General features: G+C 35.1%; 1 protein-coding gene across 2 annotated transcripts in view; it reads right to left on the reverse strand.

The window, feature by feature from the left end:
- SESTD1 (SEC14 and spectrin domain containing 1) overlaps positions 1–12,140 on the reverse strand; it is a 96,727-nt gene that overhangs the window by 52,887 nt on the left and 31,700 nt on the right. For both annotated transcript variants that reach the window (XM_053918812.2, XM_053918811.1), the window contains exons 3-5: positions 10,746–10,854; positions 5,995–6,085; positions 2,324–2,437 (exon numbers count right to left, since the gene is read on the reverse strand). In XM_053918812.2, coding sequence (XP_053774787.1) covers positions 2,324–2,437; positions 5,995–6,085; positions 10,746–10,854 — 314 coding nt within the window. The remainder of the gene's footprint in view (positions 1–2,323; positions 2,438–5,994; positions 6,086–10,745; positions 10,855–12,140) is intronic.

Consider the following 12,140-nt stretch of genomic DNA (forward strand, 5'->3'; position numbering starts at 1 on the left):
ACAGAAATGAAATGAGTTTATGCTTCAACAAACTCAACACAGCCGAGGAAACAGTGAACTACAAAATGGATTAACAGAAAATACGCAAAGTGAAACATACACACGCATGGAAAAAATCAAACAGAACGCCGATCTGAACAACATTATGAAGCATCTTGACAGCTACAGACCATTCCACCCACAACAGCAAAACACACACTCTTGTCACATGCACAAGGGAATCAAGACAGACCATATACGGAGTCAAAAACCAACTTAAAAAATTAACAATAATGAAAGTCACGAAATATATGGTATCATATAACTTGACACAACTATTAACTCAAATCTATCATAGATCTAAATGTAAAACCTAAATATGTAAGAGAAATCTTTGTGACCTCAGGTTAGGCAAAATATTCTCAGCTATGACACAAAAAGCCTTATTCATAGAAAAAAAAATTTTTTTTAAGTGGGACTGCATCAAAGTTAAGATACTGAAAAATGCTGTTAGGATAGTGAAAGGCAAACAACAGACTGAGATATATTTGCAAATTACATAACTTATGAAAGACCTCTATCCAAATACATAAAGAACTCTCAAATTTTAATAATAAAAAAACAAAGACCTTACTTATTTTTAAAAAATGGACAAAAAGTTGAAGAGACACCACCAAAGAAGGCACACGGATGGCAAATAAACACTTGAAAACATACTCACATCATTAGTTATTAAAGAAATGCAAGTTAAAACCAAAATGATACACCTCTACACCCTTGCTAGAATAACTATATTTTCAACAAACAAACAAAACTGACAATATCAACAACAATGGGAATTTCATTCTTTGCTGGTGGGAATGCAAAATTATACAGCTGCTTTGAAACTCCACTATGGAAGAGTTTTATAAAGTGAAACATATACTTACCACATGGTCTAGCAATCCCATTCCCAGGTATTTTACCTCTCAAAATAAAAACTTCACACAAAAGCCTACACACATATGTTTATAGTGACTTTATTTGTGATCACTAAGAACTGAACACAACTCAAAACATCCCTCACCTGGGAATGGACAAACTGTGTCACGTGCACACAAGGGAACACTGTAACTCAATAATAACTACCAATACAAGCAACAACTGGATGAATCTCAAATACAAATGCCCATGTAAAAAAAGTCAGACTTAAAATGCTACATACTATATCATTCCAATTATATGACATTCTAGAAAAGGCGAAACTATAGAGACAGAAAACAGATCAGTGGTTGTAAGGGACTGGAGATGGAAGACGGAACTGACTACAAAGGAGCATAACAGAACTTTTGGAGTGGTACTTCCTGATTCCTTGATTGTGATGGTGATTATGCACCTGTTGGTGTTTGTCAGAACCCACAGAACAGTACAATGAAATGGATGAACTTTACTGCATGTAATTTATAACTTAACTTTAAGTAAAGAAAAAAAAATCACTCATTTTTAAGACATTTCAAGTTATCTCATTTAAGAATTAACTAGGCTTTCTTAAATCTTTCCAAGACACCTTAGTGACCTTTCCTCCAGACCACAAATACATTGACATTGACTTACTGAAAATGAAAATGACATCATATGGCAAGGTCCAAAATGAGTCTTAACTGTCTGAGTCTCATACACATTCCAAGGCTTTATATTCTATAGGGTAAGGGTTGGTGCTCTACAATACTTCCACATTTTATTTAACCAATGTAAAGTTTAGTATCTATTAAAAATGGATAGCATCCATTGCTACAACTCTTTGATTGGGAAGTTGGGATTAACAGGTTGTGGAAGGGAAATATGAAGATTTGTTTAAATTTGTATTTCACCTTAGGACTTTTTTTCTGATCTACAGTAAGATGTAGTTTCATGCAAGGAAAGTAAGAGGGAGAGAGAAATGTCAGTAGGAAAGAACAGACAATGGTGTGCATGTACCCAAACCAGATACTAAAAAATAATTCACATATCATATAAAATATGCTATGACTTCAATCACAAATGTCTAGGGTTTCCCAGTATTACTTAAATGTCCTCGTGGTAATGCGATAAATTTTTTTTAACAAAAAGTTTCTACTTATTCAAAGTAGTTAAGAAAGACTAATATAAATGAAAACAAGAAAGCATTTGTGGTCTCTGACAAAGAACCATAATTCACTCTAGTATCTGGATGCTGACTATATACTTACTAATCATTGCGTGGGCACTGATTAAGCATTACTTAAGCACTGCTTAGAATACAAAACTGAACAAACAATACAATACCAGCAAAATGCTATTTTTAAAGTATAACACACTTCTGTTTTTTTTAATAGACTATATTTACCTCAAAGCCAAGTCTATCCTTTTCTTTCCAAAAACAAAAATGTGTTACTTTCTTATCCCAGAATTCATCTGGTTTCACCACACAAACAAGGGACACCTCAGCTGGAACAACATTCTATAAAATATAGAAAAATAATTACAAGTTATACATGTAAAATGAATAGTTTATTAAAGTTATAAATTATTAGATATTTATGATTATGCTCACTATTTAAGAGGCCTTTGGAGAAGAATTTAAATAATAAAGTAGAAGAAATGCTCCCAACTTCAAAACATGTATTGCAAAAAGAAATACTTGAAAGACAAGCTGATTCAGAAAAGATTACAACAGCAATATACACAGTACATGTGAATTACTTTTGTGTTTTACTTAATCTCTCAAACAAGAATATGTATAGATTAAACTGCAAGACAACTTTTAGTTAAAAAATTACTAAATCTATGACATGAAAAATTTTTTTCTAACTCAATTATCTTTGAAAAATTCTTCAAATAACATAAAATCAATTTTCTCACAAAATAAATTTCTCATATGCTATTATACAAAGAAGCCAAAATTCTGTATGATTATTAACTTGAGGAAGAGGACAAAGCTAATCTTTGACAAATACAATTTTACATTTACTAGATATGGCTATTCATTATTACCTAAAAATGGAAATTAACATTTACTGAGTTAATAAATATTCCATGTATATTTTATCAGCAAGTCCCTTAGAATCTACCTTTAAAATACATCTGAAATTTGCCCATTTCTACTACTACATTTCTAATATCCCAAACTAGTCAGCCTTTGAAATATCCTGTAGCAGGCATCCCTGCTTCATGTTTTCTCATGCTCGGGAAAAAATTCAAACCCCTTACCAAGGCCTAGAAGGCTCTGCAAGCTCAGGACTGTAGTGACTCTCAGATCTCACCTCACGCCTCTCTCCTCTGACCTCACTCCTCTACCACAGCTACGCTGACCTTGCTGCTCCTGGAATGTAATAAGTCTGTTCCCGGCTCAGGACTCTTCCCTTGATGTTTCCTCTGTCTGGAATGTCCTTTGCCCTACAGTAGGAATCCTCCTTCAGTTCATTTGAGGATTCTACTCAAATATTCCCTATTCAGAGACCTTCCCTGACCACCCTCTCTAAAGTAGCACCATCTGACTCAGGGTTCTTTTACCACTGTATTTTTCTTCCTAGTATTTACCACTATCTGATGCTTTATCGTCTAGTAATTTGCCTAACTGCTCATTGTCTAACTCCTCAGGTAGAACACAAGTTTCTTAATGGCAGGTACCGTATCTATCATGTCACTCCTATGTGCCTGGCATACAGGATATATATACACATACACACAATATGTATATTGTTAATAAATGAATTCACATTAACAAGTGGATATCATTCTCCCAATTCTATGGAAGAAAAATTGAGCTTCAGAGAACTGAAAATAAGAGTTAAGTGATGGCACTGTAACGGTAACCAGGCCTGTCTGACTCTAAAGTTCTATCACACCATTTCAAATGTTCTAGACCAGGATCAGTTAAGTTCTTTCTGAAGATCCAGATAAAAAATGTTTTAGGCTTCCAAGGCTATACAATCTCTGTTACAACTATTTCTATTCTGCCCTCACAGTGTAAAAGAAGCCATAAGCAATATGTAAACAAATGGCTATGGTTGAGTTCCAATAAAACTTTATTTACAAACACTAGGGACTAACTGTTGTTCTAGACCATAAATGGCGTAACTGAATAACAATGCCTAATTATATAATTATAGTATTTTTATCAATTAGGGAAAAACAGAAAACCTTTTTACTTAAACATGTCATTGGACGCATCACAAATCTAGTGTCCTCTGCAATGACTGGGCTGTGAATAGGTAAAAGAAACCAAAATAAAATCAAAACTTTTATCAGAGGGAATGGAAAGTTTAGGGTAGATTAACGCTTACTCATATACTGACTTGTGAAAGATTATTACTTCAAAATCATTAAATATTAAAGCTGCGAGAAAGAAGAGAAACCAAGCCACCCATCTGAGAGAGTATTAGTTATAGGCAGGGCCAGCACTAAGTTGTGGGCTTCCAAACACCAGTACCTTCTGAAATGAAAGCAATCACTTTGTATGCAGAAACCGTCTGACTAGGAGTGAACAGCAGACCACTGCAATTTCTAAAAATGTTAACTATTAATAAATCCAAGAGTTGTTAAAATACCTATCAGAAAAGAAATCACAAGAGGGGATTAAATCATCCATTGACTGTTCTTCAAAACTGCCAATGATCAAAGTTCAGTTCCAATTCAAACAGCAATCCCAGCTTGTCTGTGACACAGCTGAATGGCAGGATGAAAGGAAGAACACAGGTCATAATTCATGGATTTCTCACCCACTAGCTATTATAACAACTTTGACAGAAAAGAGTTAGTCTTCTGGGGTTGGAATATAAAAGTTCTGGGATCATATTTGACAGAATTAAATTATTATGGGACACTAATCTGTGCTCCATTAACACTGATCCTCACTGGGGAGGCAGGCTATGTCCTTTTCACCCCAAGAAGTGATTCTCAAGATGAAGGCTCAGGCCAAACCGTTAAGAATGAGGTAATGGGGACCACCTCAGATACATCACCTGGTAAATATAAACTCTGTAAAGGGTAAAGCTAAGACCACACTGAGTTCCCATCATGGCTCTTTCCCATTTTCACTACAAGAACCTCACTAAATTATTTAAAATCCTTGAGCCTCAGTTCACTTTTCAGGATAACAGAACCTGCTTTTCCAAGGTTGTAAGGATAAAATTAAATGAGATTATTCATATAGCAAGCTTAGTACAGTCCTCAAACCCTATTAAGTTACCACTCATTTCCTAATTCATTTAAAATTCTTGATCTTTCTTTCACAGAGTCAGTGATAGTTACCTAACTGAATGTTCACTATCCCATGTAACTGCCAGCTTTGATTTCCCCCAAACTGGTTTGCCATCAACTCCCTTCAGTGTATTAGCTTCACTTTTGGGCTATCACTAAGTCAGTGTCCCTGCCAGGAATGCTCTTTTCACTTTTGTTCATTTAAATTATACAAGCTCTTTTGTTTCACTCATTTAATTTTTACCTTAATTGTAGCTGTTTATTAAATGCTAACTGGTGAGCTGCTAGAGTCCCTGACCTGAAGACACAGCTGTTAAGTACATTTCTTCTGGACTAGAAATAAGTAAGACCACCTTGAATCCGGGTGCTTTGTGGAGGAAAGGGAACGACTTAAAACCACCTAGGAAGCATTTCCAGACTAGACTTACCAGTCCTACTCCCTACCTGGACTATCAGAATGGGGTCAAGCGGGTTTAATGCAGACAGTACAGCCTGAAAAAGCTCCCAGGTGAGTCTGATAACATCTGCCCTCATACTTTCAGCCTCACTGGCCTACTTGCTTAAATAACTTAAACATCATGTCATTTTTGATAATTTATAAACCTTTAGAATAGGGCTGAAGTCTATTTTACTACTCAAAGTCAAACCTACAAGACTGAATTTAATATATCAACCCAATAGTGAGCTGTGCATTTCAGAGTTCAGTCACTGCTGAGAAGCTTGGGCACAGTCCTATAAATGAAATGCATTTGCTATTATCACCTTATTTGTTATTGTAAAATAAAGCCATTTCCTGATAGTCAAAAATAAAATTACCTGTAGCATTAAGACTACTGTTTTCACCACATTCCATTGTGATTTTCTGCCATCCACAATCACGGTAAATCCTCTAGCCTTACACTTTTCACTGAAATGAAACAAAACTACAAAGTATTAAAATAAGCTTCATATGTTATTCTTCATAATCCTAAATGAAGTTCACATTTTAATTGTATATGGAACAGCATTAATCTCACTTGGTTTGGTTTACACTGCCAAAACAGACTTATCCTTCTGAATTTTCTCAAGCAATTTATTTTTCTCATTTCAGGATATATTGAGAATTTACAAGCTAATCTGGCAAGAAAATTACTTTAAAAGCAAGGAAAGTCACTTTCTTAAAAAGAGAACATATCAACGCAGCATCCAGACAGTCCCACTGCTCTCTCAATTTCTTCACCTATAAAATGGGATCTCAGTGAGGTAGGTAACTAATGAACGCCAAGCACACGTGCACTTCTTGTCTCTTCTTCCTGTCAGAAGTATAAGGTTTGTAAAGAGATAGTGTAAAACAGGGAGAAAATAAAGTAAGCTGTTACTAAACCATTGGGAAAGGACATTTTTGTGTTCTTTTGGAGAAATGTAATGAGACGAGGTAGCATTTGGTGTTCATGACAACTCGAAGCTTGCGTACACCATCTCTTACCCACCTCTGCTCTCACTTTGCACTCTCAGTCACTTGACCAGCAAAATATTATCTTGTGTGTTGGAAAATGTGTTATTGCTATATATTATATTCAATTATTCAAGTATTTACTAACAATTCCCAGAAGCCTACCCTAATAAAATGCAACTATCTGAAAAAACTCCATCATGAAACCAAAACCACATAGCTTTATTATTATTGTTGTTGTTTTACTTATAAAAACAACTTGATGAAGGGATCTCAATTGCTCTTCTTCCAATACAGGGGAAGAACTATAGCTGTGCCTAGCAGAGCAAGGACTTGGTAGTGAAACCTCTTTCCACTCAAAGTTCTCCCAGTTGTGTACATTATAGGCAAGGTAAACAGCAGATGCTCTCCTGAGATTAAGTCCAACAGTCTAGGGGATTTTACTAATCCTTCCTTACTTCCTTAAAGAATTCACATTAGCCTCAAGAGGATTCTTGGAGAAGTGATGTCCAATTCTATTGAGAAACAATAAGATCACAAGAATGAGGATGATATTGCTAAAGATTTGTAAGAACAGGTGTGCCTATAGGCAAGGAAAGAAACAGAGGTTCAGAAAAAAAAATGAGAGAAGTGTTCAAGAGGTGAGACAAATTGAATCACGTCTATAGAAAAGTCTTGCGCACTAGTGTTCATAGCTGCATAATTCAAAATAGCCAAAAACAGAAACAACCCAAATGTCCAACAACTGATAAATAGAAAACAAAACGTGGTAATCCATACAATGCAGTATTATTCAACCGTTAAAAGAAATGAAGTACTGATACATACTACAGCATAGAAAAACCTTGAAAATATTATACTAAGTGAAAACCAGACACAAAAGCCCACATATGATGTGCGTCCATTTAAATGAAATGTCCAGAATGGGCAAATCCATAAAGACGGAAAGCAGATGAGTGGCTGCCAGAGGCGGCAAGGAGGGAGAAAAGGAGGGTGACTGCTAATGGGTATGGGGTTTCTTTTTAGGCTGATGAAAATATTCTGGAATTAAACAGGGATGGTCACACAGCCTTGTGAATATACTGGCAATCACTTAATTCCACACTTTTAAAGGGTATTCAAATTTTATAGTATCCAAATTATAGTTCAATAATTATATATCTCAGGTATTGGGATGTTCTATTTTTGGATTTTGCATTACAAAATACAGGAACCATTAAGCACTGTTTGGTGGGGGGGAGGGGGAATTGTGGCAATATAATGATCACTTCCGGATTAGCATAAAAGACTTGCTGGGGGAAGAAAATCTGACATCTAATGGCCGGTTGTGGGAGTAGGTAAGGAGAAAACTCCAGGAGTTCCCCACCAATAAGACATCTTGGAAAACCACTATGACTTAGGGAGGACAAAAGCCCAAGAGAGACCAGCTAGATAGGGTAGGTGGCTGTTGAGTGGTCTTCAGAGAAGTGGTGGCAAGTCAGGGACTTCATTGTGGGAATTTGCAAGAGGGAGAGCCAAGACACAGAGCTCCCTAATGGATGACATTTCCTAGTTGGGAATTGGTCTCGTAGGGCCAAGAGAAGTGTGTCACTCCCATAATTTGGTATTTTCTTGTCACTGGCATCTGTATGTCTCAGATATAGGTTATACAACCATTTTATTATAGAAGTTTTACACAATGCATATATTTCAAATCACACTCTAAATTAATCTGTACATTAAGACAAAGAAAGTAATGAAGCTTGCAAATACCAAATACCCTCTTTAATGATCTTAAGGGTACAAAATTCTCCAAATTTATCTTTCTGGGTACATAAGAACACGCTTAATCATAATTTTCTCACATTTTACTAAAACGATGAAAATACACACAATCCAAAGACACTATCTGAAAATTGCAAGACCAAGTGATCTTTCAACTACTTGAAAGGGATAGTTGTTTTTGTTTTTGTTTTTAACTTCATTCCTACAAGTGGAGTGACAGTTTAAACTACGTTTAACAACATACTTAATTTAGAAGTATGTTATATCCTTTATAAAGGGCATGTTGGAGGAGCTGAAGTGCTATAATAAATTCCTGCATTACCATTAACAGGTTTACAATTGTATTTTAAGAACAGTAACCAAAAAAATCTATTGAAACCCTGCCTCCCTGTTCCTACCCTGTTAAGAGCCTTTCAAAGGTAAGGTGACTGAGTTAAACAGGTAGTAAAAAGACAAGAGGCTCCTTAACAAGCTCACTAACTTTGACTAGTTGCCAGTGGATTTCCTGGGTTCGGTATTCTGTAGCTCTTCACTAATTTCTCTGATTAAAACAAAAGGCTCTTCTCCTCCGCTCATAAAGCTCTGCTTACACTTACATAGTGCCATTAATTTCATTTATGCTTTTATTATAATTATCGTTAACAATTTATCTTCATTAGATAGCATGCTCCCAAAAAGCAAGAATATTATCTTATTGATATTTTGGCAGCTTCTAGCACAGTGCTTTAAATACAGAAGGCCTTTAAAAATGTTACATGATTCAATCAAATCACTCCTTAGTCACAAAGCAACAACAGCTTTCCTTCTCATTCAAAAATGAAGCCCCTACCATGGCCTACAAGGCCCTCTATGATCTGGCCCCAGCCTCTCTCTCTAATCGCTCTCCCAGAACTCTGTCCTTCTCTCGAACTGCTCCAGCCTCCTTACTGATCCCACAACACGCTGAGCCTGCTCCTGCCTCCGGGCCTTTGCACTTACTGTTCTCTCTGTCTTAAATGCTCTTCCTTAATGCTCTTTTTCTTTTTTAAAGATTTTATTTATGTTTTAAAGAGAGGGCAAGGGAGGGAGAAGGAAACATCAATGTGAAAGAGAAATCGATGGGCTTTCGTACGTACCCCAACAGGGGACTGGGCCAGCAACCCACGAATGTGCCCTGACCAGGAATCGAAATGGTGACCTTTCGCTTTGAGGAACAACAACCGAGACACACCAGTCAGGGCCCTTAATGCTCTTTCATTTGATATCTGTAGGGCCTTTTTTTTACTTCAATCACATCTGGTAAAATATTATCATTTTGTAAAATACTGACTCACACATCATTCCCAACCCATCCCTCTCCCAACTCTTGTTTTCATAATACTTGTGAACATCCCATATACTCTATTTATTTGTAATATTCATTTGACCATTAAGAAATAGGCTGGGTCTGCGTTATTCACCCATTTCTTCAGCACCTAGAACAATAAGGATCTCATTCTAGCATCTCATGTATTTACTGACTAACTAAAGACTTATGACCTAAATGTCTGTGTAATTTTTGGCAAGTCATTAAACCTGTGTTCTTATGTCTCTTCTGTAACACAAATGAATTTTTCTATAATTATGAAGAACCAATTTAAAATCGAAATCTGATTTTTAGAAAAAAACTTTAAGTCAAAACTTGAGAAAAATGGAAAGGTAACTTCTGTACATGTCAGATCTTTACAGAATTAAGAATAATCTGGAGACATTTTTCAAAATTCTGATGCCTGGGAGTCCACCTTCAGAGATTCTGATCCAATTGTTTTGGGGAGGCCTCACCAGACTTCAGCCCCCCAAATATTACAATATGGGAAAGGAAGTCAGGGAGAAAACTTTTTGTTTTTGTTGAAGTGAGGGACAGATTCGAGCAAATAGGTCAAGTTTAAGTTTTGTCAAGAAATATAAAAATTAAAAATCCAAGGACCTTTGGATTAAAATATAAATATTTTTACATTTTTTAAACTAAAAATGTTTTAAACTTTTAACAGCCTTCATTCAATATATTAAAACCTACAGATTTAGATCTGTATAGTGAACTAGCTAAGTAAAAGATACTTTCTTTTCAACACATTTCTCTAATTTTTCTCAAGTTGTATGATAAATACTCAATCTTCATGTTCCTTAAAAGTTGACAATACATACATTTTAGAAATTGGATATTATTCAGTGAATCAAGAGCATAAGTGAGTACTTTATCTGCTGTGGTATCATAAATCATTCTAGTATTTTAAATTATAACTTCACTATTGATAAAAGCAGATAAGATAACAAAGTATGCTTTAACAATAGTAGGAGTCACAAGTAGGTAAATGACACACTGAGATATAAGAAAAGACACCTTTAGAGTCACCTTGGAATGCTGAGTAGATAGTCTAAGGTGACACTCAACTCATCCATGTTTGTTTGTTCCAAGCATAATGGAATTGTCAGAATGAGGCCACTCCGCCTGTCCTTTCCTCCTATTAAAGAAAAAAAATGTAAATTCAACATGTAATAAAATATTAAGGCACTAAACAAATAATATATATTGGGATCCAATATTAGTAAAACAATTACAAGTTTAGACACCAGTAAAAACGATCTAATAGCTATTTCTTTTATCTACTGTAAATGTTTACAGTATTTTAGCAGAATCACATAAAATTTAGAAAAAATAAGAGGATAAAATTCACCCATGAAATCTCCACTTAAACATAGCAATTATCATTTTAATTTTCTTCTATTTAGTCTGCTTAGTAATGTAATCAACATATAGAGCATCTATTGTGTGCCTAACAAATAATCATTTACAAGTAAAATTAAATAAATTTCCAATGAACCTAAAACAACCTTTAAGCCATAAGAAATAACAGTATGAAATACGACAGTTTATTTGCTAGGCTATGTTGTAGAAAATATATATAAAATATTATAAAAAATGATTGAGAAAATTATAACAGCTGTGATAAATAGAGAATGTTTCCTACAAAATTTAAGATTTAAAAACATAATTAGAATTTATAAACCAAGTCAAAAGACCGTTCTGTAACAAGGAATGACAAGAGTTAACTCTCAAAGGTCAGCTAGGCATCTCTGTTCCTGAGGCAATAAAGACAAAGTCCTTTGTCTTTCAAAGCTGAGAAGGGTATAGGGGACCTGGATGTAGAAGCCTGAAAGCCAGGAAGTAGAACTTACATCTCATGTATGTTCAACTCCTCTATAATTTTCCAGAAGCATTAAAATGTAACCAATACTTTTAAACACACATAGCTTATTTGAAAGTACCCCATGTGACTGACTTTTCACACTGAAGCCCATCTTCTGACCCAGCTTACACTTGTGGCAATTTCAGAAGCCTAGAAACCTGCAGACACTAAAGGAAACAATTCTATACACTCCAAAAGGTGTGAGGTGAAAACAAAAATGACTTCTATGAGTGACATGAACGTGATTCATGAATGCACCAACCATACATGTTCTCCTTTTATTAGGTTAACCATATACATTACTGATATTCAACAACTTTATTTAACCTCGATAAATGGCGACTTCAAATGGTGGAACTTAATAATGAAGTGACTTTCAATTGCATATGATTTCTGTTGAGAATATGTTTTATTTTTTTTAAATAGATTGTTCCCATAGTTTTCGAATTCTAGCCCCTGAATGATTTTGTTGGCCTGAAAAGTTTTCTCTATTAAAAAAGCTTGAAAATTAAATATCAATTTAATGGTTAAAATAATTAATGGTCAACAGAGAAGGTCAA

The sequence above is a fragment of the Desmodus rotundus genome, chromosome 2 (assembly GCF_022682495.2).
Source record: "Desmodus rotundus isolate HL8 chromosome 2, HLdesRot8A.1, whole genome shotgun sequence".
In the NCBI taxonomy this organism is placed as follows: Eukaryota; Metazoa; Chordata; class Mammalia; order Chiroptera; family Phyllostomidae; genus Desmodus; species Desmodus rotundus.